Source organism: Bison bison, unplaced genomic scaffold, assembly GCF_000754665.1.
Source record: "Bison bison bison isolate TAMUID 2011002044 unplaced genomic scaffold, Bison_UMD1.0 scf7180017864519, whole genome shotgun sequence".
NCBI lineage: Eukaryota > Metazoa > Chordata > Mammalia > Artiodactyla > Bovidae > Bison > Bison bison.
The window spans coordinates 10,803,432-10,827,731 of NW_011495072.1; the positions used below are offsets into that span (position 1 = coordinate 10,803,432).

At 53.2% G+C, this 24,300-nt stretch overlaps 1 protein-coding gene across 2 annotated transcripts; it reads right to left on the bottom strand.

The window, feature by feature from the left end:
- Window positions 1–2,588: 2,588 nt before the first annotated feature.
- Window positions 2,589–24,294, bottom strand: CSF1 (colony stimulating factor 1 (macrophage)). Of its 2 annotated transcripts, none has more exons than XM_010830889.1 (9): window positions 24,208–24,294; window positions 20,889–21,011; window positions 19,438–19,500; window positions 17,707–17,877; window positions 13,486–13,633; window positions 11,264–11,394; window positions 10,713–10,765; window positions 10,329–10,387; window positions 2,589–6,462 (listed from the first exon to the last, which is right to left on the bottom strand). In XM_010830889.1, exons 1-8 carry the CDS (start codon window positions 24,244–24,246, stop codon window positions 10,342–10,344), a joined length of 774 nt encoding a protein of 257 aa, XP_010829191.1. In that variant the 5' UTR covers window positions 24,247–24,294; the 3' UTR covers window positions 2,589–6,462; window positions 10,329–10,341. The 2 variants fall into 2 exon arrangements, with proteins under 2 accessions (XP_010829191.1, XP_010829190.1); XM_010830888.1 differs by having other exon boundaries at window positions 2,591–6,462; window positions 11,264–12,285.
- Between the last annotated feature and the right edge of the window lie 6 nt (window positions 24,295–24,300).

Here is a 24,300-nt window from a genome sequence, read left to right on the forward strand (position 1 = left end):
TATTGATCGCTTCTTCTCCCTGTATATGGACCAATCTTTCTTGTATTTTCACATACCTTATAATTTTGCTGCTGTTAAAACTTGACATTTAAAATGACATAATGCAACAACTCTGGAAATCAGCTTTCTACCCCCTCCCCAGGATGTTGTTGCTGCTACAGAAAAATACTCTGAACATGACACAGGCCTTGGGCCAAATTCCTTCCAAACCTGAGGCTCTTCTTTGGGTAAGTAGACTGTCACAGTGGGTTTTTTGCCAGTGGGCATGGAGCTCATTTTAGGAAGATCAACATGGATTGAGCACCCTCAGTGCACTCTGATCATGATGCCTCTTTGAGTCTCTCCAAAGCATCAGATGCAGCAGCAGGGATCTTCCCCCTCCACACTTCAGTCTTTGGCCTGTCTCCCCAGAATCACTAGAGTGTGTTGAATCTGCAGATGTCACATTCAGTGGTTCTTATCCAGCCTGGCCCACACAATCCAAGCCAGGCCTGGATGACCTCCCCTGGATGTCTGGTTGGGTGTGTGAAGAACAAATTTCTAGCCTCTTCATCCAAGAAGGTCATATTAGGCAAAATAAGAATGACGCCAAAGCCTGTTACCAGCTGGAATGATCAGTGCCCAGATGTCACCTGGGCCAATAATTAACCAGGGGCCTGGAAGATGCCCAAAAGGTGGGCAGGAAGAAAACATATGGGTTACAGACGGTCCAAGCCAAAGGAAGACAGTGGGAGGGCTGACAGTCTAGAAGGGCCTTTCCCAGAGGCACAGATGGTGGGCACTTTGCCCAGGAGGGGCCTTCCTCCTTTCTAGTAGATTCAGGGTTAGGAGAAGAGCTGAGAGAGCAGAAGTCTGTCATAGGCACACCCCCTACCCAGTGCCAAACTGAACAGTCCTGAGGGGAAGAAGGCAAGGATGCTAAGGCCCTGGGGACCTTCAACCCCAGGCTGACACAAGCTATCTGTTTGTGCAATAAGCATCTGTTAAATGCCTACTAGGGTGCGATGTGACAAGAGAGTGGACTTGGAAAACACACAGACCTGAATCCAATTCCAGACTCTGCCACTTATCAGCTATTGTCACCTTGGCCAAGTTTTAAGTTTCTCTAAGAAAAAAAAGAGGATATTCACACTTAGCTCACGAGGTTGTCATGGGGTTGAATGAGTTGCATTTTTATAGAATGCCTCATGCATACTAGGTAGTTGATCAGTGAAAACTGTTCAACCTTGTTTGAAGCACTGAATAAAGGAGAGAAATAGACTATGCCGTGTTTCTTGAAATCCTTCTATGGCTTCCTCTGCCTTAATCATCCTGCAGGCCTGCCAGGATGCTTTCCAGGCTGGCACAGTCCACCTTGCTCCCTCAGCAGTCTAGCATACAGGGAGGTAGTTCCTGGTCAGCCCCCTTCCCAGAAACTGGACCAGGAAACCAGGGAACAAAAGTGTTGCTCTGGTAAAGGGTGCCTTCACTGGGGGCTGGGGGGACTTGCCAGGAAATGTGGGCTCTTTCCCCAGGGCTGCCTCGAAGCTGACCTGGGCCTCAGGCTGCCCAGGCACTGCTCACCCCCTAAGAACTTTAGCTCCTCATTCAGGGGGTCATCAGACACCCACCTAGGCCCTGCCCAGACCCCAGTCCTACCGCACCAACCCCTTCCTTGTCATGGCTTGCAGTCTGCATGAGGTTAACCTCAGCTTCTTCCTGGTCGCCTCTGATTCACTTTCCTGGCTCTGGCCGGATAATGGTTTGGGGTTTGGCTGGACACTTCTGCTTGTAAACTCGAAGCCAGAGTTCCTGACCCTGCTGCTAACAGGCACCCGCTGAATCCCTGGGCCATCCCCCACTCTGTTTCCCACCTGTCCTGCCCTTTAGCCAAAAATCCTTGAGCTACAAGGTATCTGAATCTTCACCCTGGCAGGAAGCGCCTGGCTCTGCTGCCTTCTGCTGAATACAACCAGGGTCTGGCAGCATCCTGGGTCCCCAGTGCCTGCCCAGAGAGGGGCTGTGTTTGACCTGGGCACCATGGGACCAGCTGGCAGCATAGCATCAGAACATGCTTTATCTGAGGGCAGCCTTTGGAGTCCTCAAGGTGCTTTGGGGTTCGTCCCTGCATTTGAGCCTCAGATCAGGTATTTTGTTTTTCATTTGCAAAATCACGTCTGACTCTGTGACCCCATGGACTGTAGCTTACTAGACTGCTCTGTCCATGGGATTCTCCAGGCAAGAATACTGCAGTGGATTGCCATTTCCTTCTCCAGGGGATCTTCCTGACCCAGGGATCACATCCACATCTCCTGCGTTGGCAGGCAGATTCTTTACCACTGAGCCACCCGGGAAGCCCCAAATCAGGTTTATTTGTATTCTTAAATCAGTTCTAAAGTTGAGGAGAAACCTGAGGTTCAAAGAGATTAAATACTTCCCCAAGTTCACACAGTTAGGTAGGAAGAGATCCAAGCCAATGGTCTGAGTTCTTTGGCTCTGAATCTGAAGTTGATAGTGTTCCATAGACATAACTGAAGCAGTGCCTGCAGCACATGAAGCCCAAGAAAGGCCTACTGAGATTTTTGGATATCTCCTGGGGCCTCCGGAAAGGAAAGTGAGAAACATGGGCATTTGTTTGTTTATTTGCTAACTCTGGCTTAAAGGCCTTGAAGTATGCATTTTATCTCCTGCACAGGAATCAGTTAGGGTTTTAACAGCCTCATCTCCAGCAGAAGCTGGGGACACCTGCTGAAAATATCTCCTCTGCTAATGAGTTGTAGTCATTAGAAATACATTCCATTTGGCTAATACCAGGAAAGCCCCTAGAAAAGGTCACCATTAAATCTGGCCAGAATTTACCTTACTATAATTTGTTCATGCATTCAGTATTACCTGTTTGATGCACATTTATTGAGCACCTACTGTGTGCCAGATACTCTCAGGCACTGGGATGCAAGGAAGGATGCAGCACAGTCCCTGCCATAGTCAGTGGCCTGGTGGGACAAATAGGCCCTCAGTCTGTGGGAGCACAGGGGAGGAGGGAATTGAGCCAGGGTGGGCCTCCGGGATTTGGGTCAGGCTGGGAAAGCTTCTCAGAGGAGGCGACTTCTAAGTTGGGACTTGAAGAAAAAAAATATGAATAAGTTTCTTCCAAAATCTTTTCTGAGGCGCTTTGGATAGAAAAGGAAGAGTTAGCTTAAGAGAAATGATGAGAGACAGGGTAGTAGTGGGGACTTGGGACACAGAGAGAGGTAACTGAGTTGCCTGGATACTTGGTTTCTGGGATATTCACTTGGTGCCCATTCTTACCCTAAAACCTTGGTTTCCTAAGTCCGGGGACCCAAGCTTTCATGCAGTGCTGTCCAATATGATTTTGGAGATGATACGAATGCTCTGTTTCTGTGTTATCCAACATGGTAGACTCATGTGGCTATTCAAATTTGAAGTGTGACTAGTACTACAAAAAAACTGAATGTTTGCTTTTATTTCAGTTTAATTAATTTAAACCCAAATAACCATCACATTAGATAGTGAAGCTCTACATGCTTCTGATTCTAAATCACATGTGAATCCCTTGAAATGTCTTGGGAAGCTTCTGAAGCCTGGTGCCTGAGATTCCAGTTTTGTTGATCTAGGATAGGGCTTGGGTACCAGTCTTTTTGGAAACAACCCAAGTGAGTTTCAGGAGAGCCAGGGTTGAGAACCATTGATTCAATACTCTTAGCAGTGGGAGGCGCCCCACCCCTGCCCCACCTTGTTCCAGCCTTGCCCGGGGTGTGTATTTGGGCTCTGCTGGGGCTTCAGTCACTCTGGACCTTCCCAGCACCCCGCTGCCCCTGAAAGGCTGCAACCTTGGTCTCCTCTCCAGAAGGAAGCTCAGGACTTAGGGCCACTCACAAAACTTGCTGGCTCTCTTTCCTTCTGCCTACCTCACCTTGTTCCCAGTCCACAGACAGGGCTCATTCACCTCAGAGCCTGCTAGGACTGGACAGTAGAGCTCAGTGGTCAGGGAGTCTCATCTTTACCAGGCCCTCGGGCCTTGGACAGAGCCCAACCAGCTGTTTTCTTGGGCTGGGCTAGGCTGTGCTGGGGCAGAGGCTGGTGGCCACGCATGACGTTTGGCTGGTTTTTGTCTGTTTTTCCTACTAAACAGATATGCAGATGAATGTGTATGAGACAGCGATAATGCAGGAGGTTTTAGTAACAAGAATGAAACTTGGAGACAACCTTCCTTCCCCAAGTATTCTGAAAAATGCTTTCTGAGCTGGAGCTCCCCCAGTAGCTACTGGCCACCCCCCTTTTTTGCCACCCACACCCCAAAAGCAACTTTTTCCATGACTCACACATGGCAGCTTGTGCACTTCTTTTATTATTAAATATAAAAGCAGCTTCCTATTTTTTAAATAGATATTTAAATGACTTCATATAAAATAAATCACCACTTCCAAGTATAAAAACAAAATCTCACAGTGTGTGAGCCAATGTTCCCTCTCGACTTTCTCAGAGAAAAGAAGGGTTCCTGTGCAGGTAGCCGGGTAGCCACCCAGAGGGGCTGCAGAGGCCCCTCCCACTCCTGGGTCACCAAGAGCACACAGTTTCTGTGATGGGTTGGATTCGCTTTCTTGATCTTTAAAATACTATATGTTTAAGGGGTGGGGAGTGAGGGAGGAATGTTTTTTCTGTGTGTGTGTGTTTTTTTTTTTCCCCTTCCACTTTTAAATACAGAGTTTTTTAGTATCAAATATAGAGTCTGTGACTAGGAAAATGGGCCTCCTGGGGAAAGTTCTCCACTGCCTTTTCCTCAACGGATAGCAACAGGGCAGGCAGGGACCAGAGGATCCTCACTTTCAAGGGCAGGAAGGGAAGCTCACAGGCCCCGGTCCAGCGGCCAAGTCCAACAGGATCTCTTGGTGGAGGGCCCGGAGCAGCAGAAGAGGAGGGACACAGTAGCACAAAGGCTGAAGGCAGTCTACTGGCCTGTCACCCAATGCCCAGAACTCAGAGTCGCAGCCCCTGGCCGGTCGAGGGAGCTGAGGCCCTCAAGGCAGACTGGAAGCAGATGCCTGGACTCTCCAAGTCCCTCTCCCACCCTGGCTCACCTGGTTACAGAGATGATGCTAGTGAGGAGTGGGACGAGAGCAGGAGGGGGTCCCTGCCTCCCGGGCTCCTGAAGGGACACCGCTCAGCCCAGGTGTCTGCTGACAGCAGCCTTTGGACTGTGGTGGGAGCAGGGGCCTGGACAGGGAAAGAGGCCAGCCGGGGGGATCGGGGGTGCTGACCCCTTGCCACACCTCAGGGGCAGGCCCTCAATTTCAAAGACCTATTTGCCGTCAGAGCTCGCCCTGCAGTCTCTCTCTCTGTGTCAGTCCCTCCCCTCCTTCCCTCCCTCCCTTTAATCATGTCCCTCTTGGGAATGTCAAAGTGCAAGATGCAGAAACCTGGGTGAACAACGCAGCCTAAAGACCAGCTCTGGCTGCTGGCCCCGGGAAGTTCTCCCACCCTGATCCATCCCAGGGAGTCAGAGCCGGGTCAGCAGAAGGTCAGGGCTCAGGGGCTCCCTCAGTCGACAGGCGAGGCCGGCTCGGGCGCTCAGTGCAGGAAGCTGGAGAGAGGCTGGAGGAGTGGGAGGACAGACAGGTGTTTGCTCTCCGGGATGGATGGGGCAGGCTGTTCAGCAGGCAGGTTCAGTATTCACAGTGCGATGGTTTCCTTCAGAGGAGAGGCTCTGCACGGCCTCCTAGAGGAGCTCTGGCAGGCCTCGGGGGACGGCGAGGCAGAGGCCAGCGCTTGGTCTTGCCCTGGGCATCGCAAGCCAGGTCAGGCAGGTCCTGAGGGCCGGGTTGGCATCCCCTCTCTGCCTGGCCGTTGGCAGAGGGCACTGAGGCAAGTGGAGGGTACAGACCCGTTCCGGGCGATCAGTGCAGACCAGCAGGCCCAGAGGCCTTCTCTTCCCGTCTTCTGGGCTACACACCTTTACGGGAAATCCAACAACGCTGTCCCGCCCTGTGAACCTCATGCTTCTCTCTCTGGAGACAAGTTCCTGCTTGTCGGTGCTGGGATCCCTTGGCGGCAGGCAGGTCCTCTGACATGAGGGTTCTTCCATTCCTCAGTGCCCACCCTGCTCTCCCATGTCCCATGGGCCTCTGGGTCCCTAGAGGGGAATGGGCCGAGGACACAGCCCCTGAGGGGCAGAGGGTCCCCAGCCGGGCTTGGCAGCCTTCCTTAAGCGGATGGGAGCCTCCAGGGCCCCTGATAAATATCAGCAACGTTGGGGGCATCCTCCAGCCCCTCTTAGTCAGTCCAGAGTCTGAGGGTCAAGGGCAGAGGAGCCCCAGCCTGGCTGCTCTGGTCTGGCCCTGCTCTCCCGAGTCCAGGAGCTCTCATGGTGGGCAGGCCACATTCCCGGGAGAATGGTTGGGGAGGGGTGGTGGTGGCCGTCCCCACAGTTTCTCCTCCCATGGAGAGACTGTCCTGTGCGCCCAGCTGTAGGGGAGAGAAAGAAAGGCTGTCAGCTGAGTGGGAGTCAAGGGAGGGGTCGCTGAGGACATGGGTGGGCGAGCTAGAGCGTTCCTGTGGGCTGCTGGTGGTGCTGCAGACAGGACTTCCTCCCATCCTTTCCCTAGCTTTCCTCGCCACCCCAGACACCGCAAGGGCCCTGGGCAGCTTTCTCTGGCGGCAGCCCAAGCCGCTGGACAGACTGGCCTCACCTCCTATCTCCTCCTGGGGAACCAGGGACCACAGGGGGAGGTAACATGGCCTGGCAGAGGTCTGAGCGGAGCTGGGATGGGCATTACTCAAGTGGAGGGGTCTACCAAGGAGGGAAGGGGGCACTTGAGTGTCCTTAGATGCCCATCCCCCCCTCCCCCTGCCCTGCCCCAGCAAGACCATCTCACTATCTTTGGTCTAAAAAAATCAAGAGTGAATCCTGCTAACTCTAGCAAAGAAGAGGAATTTCTCATTCCCACTCCACACCATTCATCACAGAGGTCATCACACACAATACTCAGGGCAGCAGGACAGAGGTATCTGAAGGGAAAGAACTGGAGGAAGTTCCAGACAAGGAAACTCCCACCCTGCCATTTGGCCTGCTAAGCCCTAAGCAAGCCAGCCTCCTTCCGGATGGGCCAAGGGACTTGCCTCCCCACATCATGCATAGGAGTCAGGGCCCTGCTGTCTCCAAGCCTTCCCCCATCCTTGTCCTCAGAATGCTTTGTTCCCAGAGCAGAAATCCCCTGGACTCCATCCAACAGTTTGACTTTGGACCCTGTGTGGAGCTTCCCTCCCTGACTATCCCTGGGCCCTACCAGCAAAACCCGTGATGGATAAGGAGGAAAGATGGGACCATAGCTTCTGGCTCCCAGCCCATTCCCATGCTCTGGAAGGCAGGCGGGGAAGACCATAAACTGGACATTAGCCATGCTCGGTATGGCTGGGCCACAGGCCCTGCTGGGGCCAGAAGGGAAGAATAACCAAGTGGGCAGGCCCCAGCCCACTGCTCCTATTTCTTGGTTCCTTGGAGTGGAGGGGTCAGGGTCCACATTTCTTTTCTGAGGGTCCCTCTCTCATACCTCTGCCTCTGTGTTTCCCTCTCTTATTAGGGCAGCAGTCTTCAGGTGGCCCTAAGGCTCCAGCTGCCTGGCCTGGAGACCACTTTAGAGCAGGATCCAAGTAGGGGTCTGTATGTGGCTCTGGCCCTGGATCACTCTCTAAGTGAAATCTTAAGGGGAGGAAGAAGAAAGCTTGGGAGGGCCTCAGATTAGGCAGGCAGAGGGCCAAGGCCGAGGAGGGAGGCGGGCGACCAGTCAGAGGGTGGTGCAGCATTGAGCCATGAAGTCCCCAGGGACCTTGTTCCATCCTCTGCTTGCCAGTTCTGAGGGGTCTGCCTCATTCTCACAGCCCTGCCAGTGTCCCATCTGACCCATTTGAGTCCACCTTACCAACGAGGTGGACCCCAGGAAGTGTTATCTCTTTCACATGTGTTCCACATGTGTTATATCTTAAAGAAAGAAAGAAAATGAAGTCGCTTAGTCATGTCTGACTCTTTGCGACCTCATGGATTGTAGCCTACCAGGCTCCTCCGTCCATGGGATTTTCCAGGCAAGAGTATTGGAGTGGGTTGCCATTTCCTTCTCCAAGGGATCTTCTTGACCCAGGGATTAAACCCGGGTCTCCCACATTGTAGGCAGATGCTTTTACTGTCTGATACTGTTCTCTAAATCGGCTCCCGTGGTTTTGAGCATTTGGCAGATACCCTATCTCTCTAGGAGTGGCCCCAACCTGTCATTCTACACATGAGAAGGCCCTGAAGTGCTGGCTTGCATTTGGCATGGGGTGTGACTAGAAACGTGAATGGGTTCTCCAGCTAGTCAGCCAGCCTGCCAATCGGCAATTTAGGCAAGCAGCCAGATAGTCAGTTAGCCAATCAGCTTCATCAATCAACTAGCTAGTTAGGCAGTGACTAGCTAGTTAGTTGGTCAGAGTCACCTATCCAGTTGGTCGACCAGTCAGAATCAACTAGTTAGCTAGTTAACTGGTCAACCAGAAGGCTGGCCAGTTAGAGACAGTCAGCCAGGGTCAATCAGCCAGTCAGCCCTGAAGTCAATCAGTTAACATCTATTGAGTTCTTAGTGTGAAGCATGAAGAGGTCCTTTCTGTTTAGGACTCAGGATAGAAAAGAAAATGCAAAAAAAGTAGAAGACACAGTCCCTGTGCTTCAGGGGCTTACAGATTCCTTAGGGGTACTCATACGCATAAAGATTTTTAAAATGTATGAAAATAAACAACATCCAAGGAAGTACAAATCAATATAGCAAGTCAAATCCAAAAAAGATGAGTAGGAACTAAAGGAGCAACCAGAGGATGATGGAGACCATCAGGAAGAGCTGATTCCTGCAGGCTGATTGTGGTTTGAGGGGAAGGAAGGGAGGAGGGCTGTGGAGCGCCTGGAATTGGGGCGCCAGGCGTGAGGAGTGATAAGAGTCACATGTTTATCAAATACATGGGTGAGGACAACAGAAGACACTCACTGATGTGCAGGAGACACGCTGGGAGGGCTGTGAATACAGAATTAGGATTCAAAACAATTTCAGTTGGCTCGGGTGAGGGGCTGACAAAAACCAACAAGGTGGTTTTTAACAAGGAGGAATATAAATTCCTGCACACTGGTTAAAAAAAAATAAGTTCTCCAAGTACAGGATAGGGTCCACAGGTTTATAGGAAATGGAACTGGGGGGTTCAATAGCCCACAAGCTTAACATATGACAACAGAATGATGTGGTGGTTAAAAAACCAAAACAAAAGAGCAATGCAGTCTTAATTGGTACAAATAGAAGAACACTGTCCATATCAAGGAAGGTTACAGTCCCTCTGAACTCTGAGCTGGTCAGACAATATCGGGGAGCACTATGTCTAGAGCTGAGAATCACATTTTCAGAGGGACATTGACAAACGAATGTGTCCAAAGGAGGACGACCAGGATGGTGAGAGGTCTGAAAACCATATCATATAAGAGATGTTTGAGGGACTTGGCCACACTTAGCCTAGAGAATTCTTAAAGGGGACATGGACACATGAGTTTAAATATCGGAAGGCTCTCATGAGGGAGGATGGGGAGGGGGCAGGAAGCCAATTACGTTCAAATAAGGAAGGACTTCCCCACGGTGCTATTAGGGCAGGGCAGGGAGCTTGCCTGTGGCTGAGAGTGTGTAACCAGAAGCTGGCTGACTTCCCATCAGGGATGCAGAGAGGGGAGGCCCCTCTGCAGTGGGATTCTAGACCAAATGACCCCCGAGAGCCCTTCTAGGACCATGCTGCTATGGCTCCATGGATCTAAAAGCAGGAAGGCAGAAAAGGTCTTCGTTGGGAGGAAGGATCCAATCAGGGTGCACACAGAGAAGAAAATGGCAAGAGATGTGTGTGAGGGGCTGCTGCTGGAAGAACTTGGGAGCCAAGCTGAGAATGTTGAGCTGAAGTGGTTGGTGATGCAGAGCTGCTGAAATTCCCCTGGAGGCTGAAGACTTTACACAAACAGTTTGGTTGCTCTGGGATGAAAGATGGCAGCAAAAGTTGAAGCTCGATGCAGAAATAATAGCCTGATTCAGAATTAACAGTGCCTGGCCTCAGATGGGGTGGAGGGAGTGAAGCGGTGATGGGAGGCCTGAGGACCCGGGGAGCAGAGGGTTGGCCAGACTTGGTGACGAATGAAAAAGGGAGTAGAGGGGAGAGAGAGAAGGGAGTCAAGGGTGGGAGCCTCAGGGAAGTTGGTGGTGCCATAAACAAGTTAGGGTGAGTGGAAAACTTGGGTGTAACCAGTTTTAAGGTGTGGAGATAGATCCAGATTAGAGTCTTACCTTAGGATTCTGTCTACACTGGCAGCTCCTCCTGTCTGTCCTCTTCCTGGGTCAGGAGGCTGTGGGCAGAGCACAGGGCTGGTGTAAGACTTCAGCAGAGGCCAAGGAGTGAGGGAACCCCCAAATCCTCACCCATATGCTCCAGCCCTCTCAGATTTGGGAGACCAGAACTGCCTAACCCTAAGAAGAAACTAGGAAAAATCCCAGATATCTAGGGAAGAAGAGACATGCTTCCTTCTTGCCACCCACCCCAGCATCCTGTTCTGAGCTTCATTTTCTTAGAGCAAGCGGCAGAATGTCTCCTCCAAATCCAGACGGAAAATAAATGCCAAGACAGCCTCCCCTCCCCCATACCTACCAGAGCCCCCTCCCCCAAACTCTCACCTGCCCTCTGGTTGCTCCATGGGAGAATCCACCATCTGTGGCTCTTGATGGCTCTGGGGGCAGAAAAGAGCTGGCTCACTGAGGAGCTGGGGGAGGCTGGGGGGCCAGGGTTGGGGGCCATGGCCCCATCCTCAAGCAGGGCTGCCCTGGGGCTCTCTGAGAGAGCCAGAGGGCCAGAGGGCTTCCAGAGGCCTCTCCTGTCCTGGGACTCCTTACCCCCCAGCTCTGCAGTCTCTGGGAATGCCCTGCCCTGCACAGGCATCACTTTCCTCTTCCATCTCCCTTCCAGGTTCTCACCATGCTGTAGCCCAGGAAGAATGACTCCTCCTCCTCTGCCCTCGTCCTTTTGCTCCATCTTGCAGTCTGAGCCTTCCCCATTCTTGAAGAAACCCTCCACTTCAACCTCCTACTCTCTGTGCTCAGTCAACTTCCTGTCTCTCAGAGCCTGAAGAACCCAGCCTAAACCCAAATCGTCCTCTGTCCTGCTCCTGCGCCAAGGCTGTGCCCCACCCCACGAGATGCCCTCCTCTCCCCCATGGGGCTCTTCTTACCCGACGCCGCCGCCTGTAGAACAGGAGCCCGCCGACAGCCAGCAAGACCAGGATGATACTGGGCACCAGCAGGCGGAAGACAAAACCAGGGAGCTGGGGATCGGAGGCTTCCTTGTGCTGCCTCTCGTGGCCTGTGTCAGTCAAAGGAATGGAGTTAAAACGGGCTGGGGGCCTGGCCGCCCCCTCACTTGCTTGTCCTCCTTTCAGCTCTGCAAGACTCCTCCGGTCCCTGGTGCTCCTCCTGCCTTCCAGCTCCCCAAGGGACAGCACGTGGCCCCAGGAGTGGCTTCTGGGGAGCTTTGGCTGAGAAGAGAGGGCGGAGGGACTGCTGAGGCCTTGCGGGTGCAGTGCTGGGGTCTTGGCCATGTCTGGCTCCTGGTGGTCTCTGGGCGAGGCAGAGGGACGTTCTGTCTTCTCAGGCGTGTGACTCCAGGCCTCAGTGGGTCTCATGGGGCCCAGTGTGGGCAGGTGTGCGCTAGTTGCATCCACAAGCCGCAGCCCCTTTCCTGATCCAGAGAGTGCTGAAGATGCTGGGGGGGTGTGACTGGGGCTGGCAGGCTCTGCCTGGACACTGCGTCCTCCCAGACTGTAGAAGGAAAGCTCTGCCCCTTGGGGTATAGGACCCTCACTAGCCTCTCCGGAGGCCTCTTCCAGGGCTATGTTAGCACCCAGCAGAGAGTCAAGAACGTCTTCCATCCCAGTGACAGGGGCTCCAACCGAAGGGCCGGGCTGAGGAGAATCTCCAGTGGGGCGGCCCTCAACGCGTGGGGTCTCTGGCGACTCAAAGCTCTGGCAGGTGCTCCTGGGTGGTCGCTGCTTGGCACTGCCCGGGTCCACTGTGCGAAGGGCCTGCTCTCTGGGCAAGAGGGAGCTGCCGTCTGTTGCCTCAGAGTCAGCCCAGGTCAAGCCAGCCATAGGGGCTGTGGAGGGGGTGGGGGACTGCTGAGGGGAGACAGAGGCCAGGTCACTGCTAGGGGTGGCTTTGGGGTACAGGCAGTTGCAATCAGGCTTGGTCACCACATCTGAAAGAACCACAGAGAGAAGGAGAGAGAAGGATGGGGAGGAGATAGAGTCACCAGCCTCCAGCACAGCTTTCCCAGAGGGATGGAGAGGGGGTGTGGGTCTGGGGGGTTCCCTCAGGCCCTAACTCAGCCCTGGGGCTGAGGTGAGGACAGGACTGGTGCCAATGCTCATGACACAGGCTTTAGACAGGAAAGGAACAAACTGCAGGAAAAGAGCAAAGAGTGGGGTTTAGACACACAGGTTGGGGGATGGGGTCAGGGAAGACCAGTAAACTGCCCTTTCTGGAGATCCAGCTGGCCAGACGCCAAGCCAGGGGTGACAATAGCCAGCCAAGATGTTGAATAGTGGCCTCTAACACAAGACACCCTCAAGCCCCAAAGACACTGTTGGTTGGAAAGCCGCAAGGTGGGTTCATGCACAGCAGGAGGCTACGCAGCCACGCCCACAGGCGGGAACAGGCTGGGGCTGGCGTGTGGCCAAGGCTTGAGGCCTTGGGGTTGAAGCGACGAGACTGGACTTGGCCATTGGCCGGTCGCAGGGCCTCAGCCCTTGCCTCGGGGAGCAAGGTTGAATGTAGGCGGGTACACGTGGCACAGGACGCAGAGACGAGGACAATGCAGGGTACATATGTGCGCAGCTGGGCCAGCACTGCCAGGGTTTGAATGATGCTCAGACTTCAAATCCAATCTTGTCCCTTGAGGGGACACTCAAGGCGTCCTGGGGACTTCTGGAGCCAGGCTATCCTGGTGATTCACAGCAGGGCTCCTGGAGCAAGCCCTGACTCCTGGATGGAGCCTCTGCTCTGTCCACGGAACCCCCCATACGTTCAGCCAGCCTGCAGAGCCAGTGGGAAAGCTGCCATGCCTACAGGGCTCTCTGAGAGGGCCCCCTTTTCCACTCCCTGATCTCACAGCCACCAGCTTGATCCTTTTTGATGCCTCAACATGCAGACATACGTAGGTGTGCATGCACACACATGTCAGAAAAGACATGTGCCTAGGACCACTCAGAGGTACACGAAGCCACATATGTACACAAAACAAGCACGTCTACACACACAGGAGCACACGAGTAGCAGCCAGGCTGACTCCCCAGGGGTCCCTCCAGCCTGATGCACCACCACCCCCCCACAACCCAGTGCACCTCTGTTCCACTCACCCTGCCCCAGCCCCACACTTGCTGGCCCCTTCCGTGCTTACCATGGCTGGAGCATTTAGCAAAGCTGTTGTTGCAGTTCTTGCTGAAAATGTTCCAGTCCTTTTTAAGGAGATTTTTTGTTTCATTAAAGACATTCTTGATCTTCTCCAGCAACTGGAGAGGCGTCTCATGGAATGTTCGGACACAAGCCTGGAAGGAGAGCAGAGCCCCCTTGATGAGAATAAGCACTGATTCCATGTCTCTAGCTGGAGAAGGCAATGGCATCCCACCCCAGTACTCTTGCTTGGAAAATCCCATGGATGGAGGAGCCTGGTAGGCTGCAGTCCATGGGGTCGCTAAGGGTCGGACATGACTGAGCGACTTCACTTTCACTTTTCACTTTTATGCATTGGAGAAGGAACTGGCATCCCACTCCAGTGTTCTTGCCTGGAAGATCCCAGGGACGGGGGAGCCTGGCGGGCTGCCGTCTATGGGGTCGCACAGAGTCGGACACGACTAGAGCGACTTAGCAGCAGCAGCAGCAGCATGTCTCTAGCTTGTTTGTCAAACTCCCTTGGCCTTTCTCACATCGATCTTCTTTTTCTCTTGTTTTCTCCCTGCTCTCTACCCTGGTTTGTAGGACCCCTATGTCCTAAGGTGGTGAGATTTATCATTTACTCATGGCTCCATTTAACACATAGTTATGTGCCAGGCATATGATAACTACCTGGGAATCGTGTAATGAATGAGAGAGAGGTGGTCCCTGGCTAAGTTGGACATTGAGTTCATCAGGTCACCAGCATTGTTACAAATGCAGTGAGTCCTAAGAAGAATTATCTGAGAGTATTTAACAAGGGGAACTAAATGAGGGCTTGGGGGAATCCCCAAGGAACTGACTAAAAGATGAGCAAGAGTTAACAAGGAAAGGAGGTGGGGTTGGAGAGAGCTGTCCAGGTGGTGGGAATAGACTGTGTAAGAAAGAACCTGAAATGTTAAAAGATGAAAAAGAAGGCTAGAGTGGGCTATCACACAGCCATCCAGGAGGAGAGTGGCCAGAGATGCAGCGGAGAGAGGTCAGCGAGGACCAGGTCCTGTGGGGCCCTGCTGGCCATGTCAAGAACCATTAACCTTATCCACAGAGCAAAGAAAACTTCTGGGGCATGCTGGGGAGGTGGGTGGAGCCTAAGACTCTAATCCTTTAGAAAGAGCATCCTTTGTGGTGAGGAGAAAGGCCTGGAGGAGGCGTGGGGCTGTGGGTCCTTCTCCGGCGTTGGTGTATCTTGACAGGAGAGCCCAGGCTGTCCCAGTCCTGTGTGCTGAGCTGCTAGTTTCTCTTCTGCTCATGGGACCTAGGCCCTCCACGCCCACTGGGGCTCTGAGAACATCACACTCCAGGTTTTCCTTCCTCCCCTTGAGCTGCTCCATCTCAGTCCCCTTACTAGGCTGTCCCCTTCCACTTGACTTTCACAGGCTGGCATTCCACTCACCCCCAGACACTGTGCCCATGGCTTTATGGCATCTATTGCCCGCCTGCTGACGACTCCCAAGTCCTTCCTTAAACTGAGCTGCACGAGGAAGAACTATGGGCTTTACTAGGCACTGAAGTCCTTGAAAGCACCACTGGATGCCCAGGGGCTGTGCACAGTAGGTCCTCAGTAAATGTTTATCAGATAAAGGAGAGAGGAACATGGGAATGGGAAGCCCCAGGCTTGGTTTCATTACTCACCAACTCAGCAACACTGGCCAAAAGAACTTTCCAGCTTGGGCTCATCTCATTTGTCAAATCAAAACGACAATCCCTGCCTGCCTCCCTGCCAGGGCAACTGTAAGGAAGAGGTGAGCTCTCTTCCTCTTGTTTTTCTTACAAAATATCTGTGTTCTTTATACCTCACCTCATACGCCACAGAGAAAACAAGCACAGAATGTCCTGGTGTCTACCTGTCTCAACAGAGGCAGTGGCTTTTCACCTCCAGAGCTCTGAATCCCTCCCCTGCCAGCTCCTCAGGAGACCTGTTCCTTTAGCTTCACCCGCTCCCTACCTCCCAGCATCCCTGCAATGTGCAGGGCATGTGGCTTACTAAAATACAGATTCCAAGGCCCACCCACAGACCTAGTGAATCAGACTTTCTAGGGGTACATACTGGGAATTCGTATTTAAAAGTTTGTTTGTTTGTTTTAACTAGAAGTTATTTGAGTTTTTATTTGTTTAAAAGGAAAGGTGTTTTGGAATTGGAAAATTTTAAATGAAGACTTCCTTTCACTTTTATTATTATTATTATTATTATTAGCCACACCATGCGGCATGCAGGATCTTAGCTCCCTGACCAGGGATCGAACCCACACCCCTTGAAGAAGAAGTGCAAGTCCTAACCATGGGACTGCCAGGGAAGTCCAGGAATCTGCATTTTAAACAAGCTCCACAGATGATTCTTATGAACCTCAACCCTGGAAAACCCACAGATCTAATACTTCTCTTATTTAAAAATCTTTCCTCTCTCCATCCCACCCTCCCTCCAGCTAGCTCTCTTTTTCTTCTTTTTTTTTTTTTTTTTTTAGCCAGGTTCTTCCACAGTGCTGTCTCCACTTCCTCACTCTCTGTCCACTTGCTCTGGCACCTGCCTCCAACATCCATTGCCAAATCCATCAGACACTTTTCAGCTCTTCTCCTGCTTGACGTCTCAAATCCCGGTTGATAAAGGTGACTACACTTCCCATCCTGAAACGTTCTTTTACATGGGCTCAGTGATCCCACGCTCTCCTGGGTTTCCTCCCACCCCTTATGCTGCTCTTCAGTCTCCTTGCCAGGCCCCCTTCCTGTGCCTGACTTCTAAATAAATGCTGAGATTCCTGGGCCTGTTTCTCTTCTCACAGTTGGCAATGTTATGAAGACCCCTAGCTTCACAGATGACCTTCAGACCGACACTGCTTCCGTCTGTCAATCACCAGCCAAACTCCAGACTCGTACATCCACCGACATAATCAACATCTCCACTCAGCCATTTCATAAACATCTCAAGCATAGTGTGCCCCAGCCTGGAACTCCTGCCCTTCCCCCAAACCTGCTCTGTCCCACTTCAGCATCACTGAAACTCTACAGGCTGCAGACAAAACCATTGTCATTCTTCTCTAAACTCAGAAGGTGTCCCCTGGCCTCACCTTCACTGCACAAACCTAGTCCAAGCCACCTGGACTTGCACCTCCTGCTGGCTGCTCAGCCTCCATCCCTGATCCCTACACACCCTTCCCAGCACAGCAGCCAGAATGGTCTCACAGCGCAAGTTAGACTAGGTCCCTTGGAGAAGGAAATGGCAACCACTGCAGTACTATTGCCTGGAAAATCCCATGGATGGAGGAGCCTGGTAGGCTACAGTCCATGGGATCGCAAAGAGTCGGACAAGGACACGACTGAGCAAATTCACTTACTCACACTTTAAACAAAATCCCGTATTTTTTAGACCCAGCTGGGAGACACAGGCTCCCACCTCCATGGCTCTCTTGCCTTCACTCCCAGGCCTTGGCCATGCCAACCATGCTGGGTGGGCCTGAATGTGCGTACTTAGGGCTCTGTGCCCAGAATTCTCTATTCTGGAGCACTCTGACCACTTTTCATGCGTTCTAAGTCTTACTCATCTTTGAACCTCGAGTGAATACCTTTTTACTCAGAAGCCTTCCCTGTCTCTTCTTCCCCACTGCCTTTTAAATCCGAGTCCCATTTCTCTCTTCTGGAGCCCCACATACTTCTCCTTCCTGGCTCTCTCCCTCACCTCCTCTGGTCTTCCCTTTCTGGTTTGCTTTCTGCAATGCAGTTATTGCCGCTTTACTTTTATTTTATTTATGTATCTTGTTAACTGTCTCACCACCCTCACACCAAGCTCCATGAATGTGGGGAATTTTGTCTGATCACAGCTGTTCCCCAGAGTCTAGAACAACAATACACAATAGACACTCTTCTTTGTTGAACGAACAGTCTTCATGGGTTAAAATTCTATCTACTCGTGTCATTGTTTAGTGACTGCCACCCTCATTTAACTATAAGCTCCCAAAGGCTGGGAACCATGTAGTTCCTGCTCACGAGGAACATCAGCAAGGCCTAGTACTGTCCCTCCTGCACTGTGAGTCCTCAGCAAAGGTTTGTGGAATGAATACGTGAGTGAGAGTGCAAGTGAGCCATGACCTGGGGTTGAGGCCAGTGAGCATCCCTGTGCTTACAGGCAGGGATGGTACCACCACAGCTGCCCTCTGCCCTCTCTCCCTCAGTGCTCCCAGCTCCAGGGCCCTCCTACCTTGTCCTGCTCATCATAGTCCATGGTGAAGCAGCTCTTCAGCCTCAGAGAGAGTTCCTGGAGCTGGACGATGACTTTGGCATTGGGGGTGTTGTCTTTGAAGCGCATGGTATCCTCCATTATGTCTTGCACCAGGAGAAATGCCTTCTTAAGGTAGCACACGGGATCATCCTGGAAAGTAACAACCTGGAGTTTATGACCTGGCTGACGCCACCTGGGAGCGCAGGCTCTGTGCCGGAGACCCGCCTCCCAGACAGACTGCTCCTGAGGAGAAGACCATCCACTACAGAAGACGGAGAACACTGCCCTCAGCTGGCTTTCACTCTCCCTTGTTGGGATCTGACACTACTGGGGATTGCATGCCCTACTGATTCCCTTTCTTAGAGGGAAGGAAATGTGGATTCTGACCAGGGTGGTCCTTGGATTTCTGAAAGGTGAGCTCAGATTGAAGGTGCATAGGTAGAGTGAGTTCTGAGGAACTTCTCTTTTTCTGTCTCTGACCCTCTTTTGGCTTGCTTTCACAAGAAGCTCTTTACCATATGACTCCTTCTAATCCTCCCAGCCACAGGGGTACTGGAGACTACCCCAGGGTTCAAAGAACAAAACCCCAGGGTTTTGCCTCCCTAAAAGGATGGTGGATGCCTCAGTGAAGACTCTGCTTTAGCTCTGTATTCCTAGTACCTGGTCCAATAGGTTCCTTGTAGTAAATGCTTGGTGAGGTAGGCGTGAGCAAGTGAGTGGAACACTGAGGTTACTCCTCGGACCGTGAGATTGGTCTCCAGTTCTAATGGAAGTGTCTTTGGCTCAGGTGTGCAGAAGCTCAGAGATGGGAGCAAACCCTGGCCATGATGGTGATTTTGTATCAGGCAAGAAGATAAATAGATGTGGCATAAAGGCTGGGGTGGGGACAGCTGGAAAGGCATTACAGGCATCAGAAAGAGCACGTGCAAAGGCTTGGAGGCAGGAAGGAACACAGAATGGGGTGGTGTGTTGGGCTGTGTGATGGAGACTGTAACTTGTAAACCCAGGCTAGACAACTAAGGCTTTCCCCTGGAGTGAGGGGGTTTCCAGGTTCAGGAAAGGCAGTGAAGATAACAAGTTGTGGTTCAGAGCGCTCCCCCCAGTGGTGGGATGAGGAGTGCACTGGAGGAGAGGAGGCCATTTAGGAGGTTCTTGAAATTGTCCAAGCAACTGATGGGGTGGGGCCCCAGAACCCAGAGATGCTGAGGAGTAGAACCAGCATCACTCAGCATCTGGTTGGGGGTTGGATAAGGAAGAAGAGGGAAAGGTCTGGACTGATCCCCTTGGTTGCTGGTCTGGCTGTTAGATGGAGGTGATATCCTTAAGCAAAGCGTGTGACCCAGAAGAGGTATTGGTTTGCCTTAGGCCTTAGAGCCTGCCTTCCTGGGTTCAAATCAGACCTCCACTGCTTCCGAGCTATACCCTCTCCCCTGACCTTTTATAAACACGACGAGTGAACCACATAGTTGGGATCAAAAGTGCCTGACACATTGTAAGACTTTGACATGTGCCAAGCCAGGAGAAGGGCACCGCAGGGGACTTGAGCCCAGGACCCTAACCAACCCTGGACCCTGGCACCCCAGACTTGGGCACCCAGGGGTCCTCACATGCATACCCTGTGCAGCTCTAGGATTTCTCCTGCCCACATACACCCATCCTGGTAAGTGCATACATATGGGCCCATGGGCTTTGTAAACAGCCATAACTCACCAACTGCTCCTGGTCTACAAACTCGAAGGAAATTTGGCACGAGGTCTCCATCTGACTGTCAATCTGTAAGAGAGAGCAGGCTAGTGGTGGCAGGTGTCTGCATTTCCACTGAGCTTGCCTAAGAATGGGGACTAGAGTTTTTGGATGGAAACTAGAGTTTCTGGCGTTTGATCCTCATCCACCTCCCCAAACCATACATGAGATGACAGAGCTAAGGCTAGGGGAAGACTTGTGACTTCCATATGGCCAGGGGAGGGCTGGAGAAGAACAAGAAGTCTCTGTCTTGTACCTCCTACTTTATGAAGTCTGACAGATGCCAGTTTGTTATAAGGAAGAACTGTCTAATACAGGATAGAGGACATAATCTCCTGTGTGAGGTAGTGAGCTCCCTGTCCTGGAAGGAATTTAAGCAGAGGTTAGACAAGCTCTAGGAATTCAGGATATATATGGACTGGGGCTAGATGCCCTTATAGCTGCTGCTGCCCTTCAGAGCTGTGGTTCTATGATTCTGAGCCTCAAAGAATGCAGCGATTCTTGGTCTACTTTGTATTGCTACGGCAGCTACATACAGGAGGAAAAGCACAGGGGGTAAGAGAGACAGGAGGCCAGCCCACAGGCCCCAAACTCAAGGCCCTGGAGCTGACCTTAGCCAGTGGGGCTCCGTCCACCCTGCCTTCCTGGCCAGAGGGATGGCAAATTCTCTTCTGAGCGGGACAGCAGTCATGATAGCAACCTGATTCTGCCTGTTGGGTGAACTCTGGGAGTTGGTGATGAACAGGGAGGCCTGGTGTGCTGCAATTCATGGGGTCGCAAAGAGTTGGACACGACTGAGTGACTGAACTGAACTGAACTGAACCATGCTAGGAATTGTTGACATCTCTGCTGGCCTGATGAGGGTGAGGCATGGGCTCCTTCAAGGCCCGGGTGAGCGGGCCATCCCAGCCCCAGGGTTCGGGCAAGAGCCAGGGAAGTGTCGGATAGGGCTGGAAGTCAGCTGGGAGCCTCCCTTCCAAATCTGGCTGAGGCCCTGGTGCCAGGCTGGCGGCACATCTGGGAGTCCAGGAGCTAGAGGCAACATTTGGACACAGAAGGCAGACTGGGCTGGCTCCTCGAGGGAAGCATCCCATCGAGGGAGAGCAGGCTTTATAAGCCTTTTCAGAGTCCTTGATGGACATTCTAGGCCATCATTAACCCAGGTAATCAGCTAGAAGCCCGCCCTGTCCCTTGCCTGCAGGAGAGCTGGAGAGGGCTTCAGGATTGGGGGTGGGGGTGGGGTCAGAGACATTGACCTTTAGAAGGTCAATGAGAAGAACATCCGTGGAGCTAGTGGGAGCCACAAGCCACATCCTGCATGGCTGTACTCTTCTGCCTACAACCCCCTCTTTGGCCCTGTTCCCTACCTCCATTTCCCCAGTGGGGAGAAGCTGGGGTAGGCAGGGCCAGACACTCACCAGCTGCTGCAGGAACAGCAGGTGTCCGTTCCCAATCATGTGGCTACAGTTCTCCGACACCTCCTCAGTAGCACCATTGCTCACCAGGAGACAGGCCAGCAGCAGCAGAGGGCCCAGCCATGTCTGTGATAGAGAGGGCATCATTTCTCCCCAGCTCTCTCACACTCCCCAGGAACCACCCTCCCCTGCAGAGGATGGAAAAACAAGGATCTCAGACCTATAGTGCTACAGGCTCGGCCTGTCATCCCAGAATACAGCATTCCCAAAGCCACCTTCCTCAAGATTTCCTAAGAACCACGCACAACCCTCCTCTCCCTTGATAACAACCCAAATGTCACCTCCTCCAAGAAGCTTTCCCAGATTAACCCAGGCCAAGCCATTCTACACACTGAACTTCTAATGAGGACATGGGAGTTGTGCCTGCCAGTCTAAATGCCAGTCACATGGGAAACTCCTCGAATGCAGGACTTGCTTCTGCCCATTATTCTGACTCTGTAACATCAAACACTGAGCCAGGCATCTTGGGAGCTGCACACTCCTCTCAGGTTCATGTTCCTACACTGGCTGGCTTCCACACTTGGAGCCAGAGACATCTCTCTGGGCCCAGCCCTTCCTCCTACCTGATTCCACGCATGTCTGGCTCTGCTAATGGAAAAACCAGGGGCCCAAACTCAGTTTCACTGGGAACCTATCCCGCATCACAGACCTTTGGAGCCACAGGGCTGTGTGTCAAGAAGAGCCCAACGGATTAATCAGAGGCAGCAGTGCCAACTCTAGACCATCCCTGGCTGGCACCTGCCTACCGGAGCCCCATCAGGCTCTGCATCCAGCCTGACAGCTCTTATCATTGCAAGAACATTCTCTGAGATCTCTCCCCTCTTTCAGCACCCCGCTGACCCAGTAGCTGCTCATCCCCAGAGTGATGGACGAGCTCCTGACACCCTGTCACTCCACTTCCGTCCTCCTTGCCAAGGTCCCCTTAGCCCTCTCCCTGGCTCTAGGTACCCCCTTCTCCAGCCAGAGGCAAAGACCCTGGGGCTGTCTCTCCCCAGCTGGATGTCGCCTCCTGGCACGTCTGGGGAAATGCTGTCAGGGTGGGGTGTAGGCTGGTACCTTCCTGGGTTCTGGGCTCTGCCTTTTAATTCAGATGCTGAGACAAATAGTGCAAACAAGTAGCACACTGGAGGCTGTGAAACAGCCCACAACAACATGCTGATTTACATAGAACCAAAAGCCTAAAATGTTTGTCAGCTCTTACCAGGGAGAAGCCCTGGCTGGGCTCCAGGGAGGTTGCAGGGAGGAGGGGCCACAGTAAGACCTTCAAAGATTGGGGGGGTGGGGGGTGGAGGAACGGGGGCGGAGGGGGTGGAAGGGGGGAGTTGATGGCAGAGAGAGGAGGGGGAAGGGGGGCCTGAAGGAAAGAGGCTCAGGATGGCCCAGTGCTGTTCAGCACCAGGGCCTGGTGAGGGTCCTGGTCTGACCTGGGAGAGGGATACTGTGGAAGAGGGAGAAGAGTCATGGAGGGAACACTGGCCTTTGTTGGATGGTTAAGGAGGGAGTTCTGGGTGGAAATGGCTGTGCCAGCCCTCAGGAACCTGCACTTCAGGACCCACAGGAGGATACTGGGCCATGCAGAACGTATGTCTCTGCCCCAGGCTGGTTGCCCCTGAGACTCCAAGCCTCAGGTGTCAGTGTGGTTTGGAGGAAAGGGTCCATGGGGAAGGGGATGCTCAGGAAGACAGCCTTGCCACAGACAAATTAAGATATTGATGTTTGAGGGCAGCCAGGAGAGGGCAATGCTTAACCCCAAGGGCTGCCTGGCTTCTGGGGTTATTTCAGGCATCAGTGTGGGGAGTGTACAGCCACCATATGGGAGGCTGACTTTGAAGGTGGCTAAAGGGGACCACCCCTGCACCTGGGGCCTTGACTTGGCCTAAGAGGAGGAGCTGGACAGGTACCCAAGGGTTAACACTCTAGCTTGTGTCTGGCTGGGCTGGCTCTTCTCCCCACTCCTTTCTTCTTCCCACCCACCAGCTTTGGCCTCTGGGACAGCCCTAGGAATCTCTGCTTCAGGCTCAGAGAGACTCTGGGACATCTCAGCCCAGCCACCCATCCTCACCTGCTTCTCACCCTGTCCCAAATTCCCCAGCAAAATGGTCCCTGGAGAGACCTTAGCATGAGTGGACCCTCAGGCTGCCCCTGTCCAAAATCAGCCTCTTTCCTTCCACATTTATCTTCCTCCTCTTTCTTCAGCGTCTCACTTCCAGCCCCTATTTGTCTTGTTGCCCGTCACCTCACCCTTCCTGACTTCCCCTCCTAACCCCATCTCATCTCTTTCAGCTGGCTCTTCCTCCTCATGAAAGGCTTGTCCCTATCACCCTACTTGCAACCTCCCTCCCTTATCCTCTGAATAATTTTCTGCTTCTCTCGCTGCACCCCACTCCCCCACCAGGTTTCTCCTCTAGAATTCCTCAGATGCAAACCCATTGGCAGACCACTTACTGTTCGTTAATGGAGTCACTCTGCACCATCTAGCAGCTGCCCCAGCTACAGCCCATGGTTCGGGCAGGGCAGCGGTGAACCGCCCGCAGCCCCTGTCCACAGTTCTGCAACCCCAAACCTTCCTTCCACCTTCTCTACCATCATCAAGCCCAGGAGCTCCCCGACTGACTGAACCTGAATCTGCAGGAAGATCCATAGCCGGCACCAGGCAACTCTGGTACCCCCATCCCCCACAAAACAGACTTGATCCAGCCACCCAAATGCCCAACAGCTCCGGTCTGTGAGCTGGAACAAGTAGTGGCTTGCCCAGCTCCTTCCTTCTGCCTTGCGTTCTATAAGCTGGACGGCACCTGAACTTTCCCCATTCAGAAGCTCCCACTCCCCAGCAGGACCTAGAAGCATGCGTATGGCTCGTGTGGAATGCCCACTGGGCAGGCGCCACCCTCAGGCGCACAGCCATTCCGCCTGTCCCTTGGCGGTGGAGAGAGTCTAGGACGGAGCTTCTGCCCCTTGACTGCAAACCCCTCTCCTTTGCCCGCAGGTGGCTCTGTGTACCTCTTCCTGCAATGGGGTAAGCAGTCTTCCCTTCTCCAAAGAGGTGCCGCAGCCCCTGGAGCAGCTGCAGGGCCGCTTCTGGTCCCAGCCCCAGCGCAAGAGGGGCCTCGCGCAATCGGCGTGCAAAGATGGGCCCGGTGCCGGGGGACGGAAGAGCCTCAGCAGTCGGCGCGCGCTGGGCAGTGGGCTCCGAGGAGCCGTGCGGCGCCGCCAAGCTCCAGTCCCAGCCCGGCCCGGGCCCGGTGCCGCGGCGATCGCTTACCGTGGGAGGGCAGCGCCCGGCGGCGCCCCGCGCGGTCATACGGGCAGCTGGGTCCCGGCCGGGCGCGTCGGCCGCCCTCGCTCTGCCGCTCGC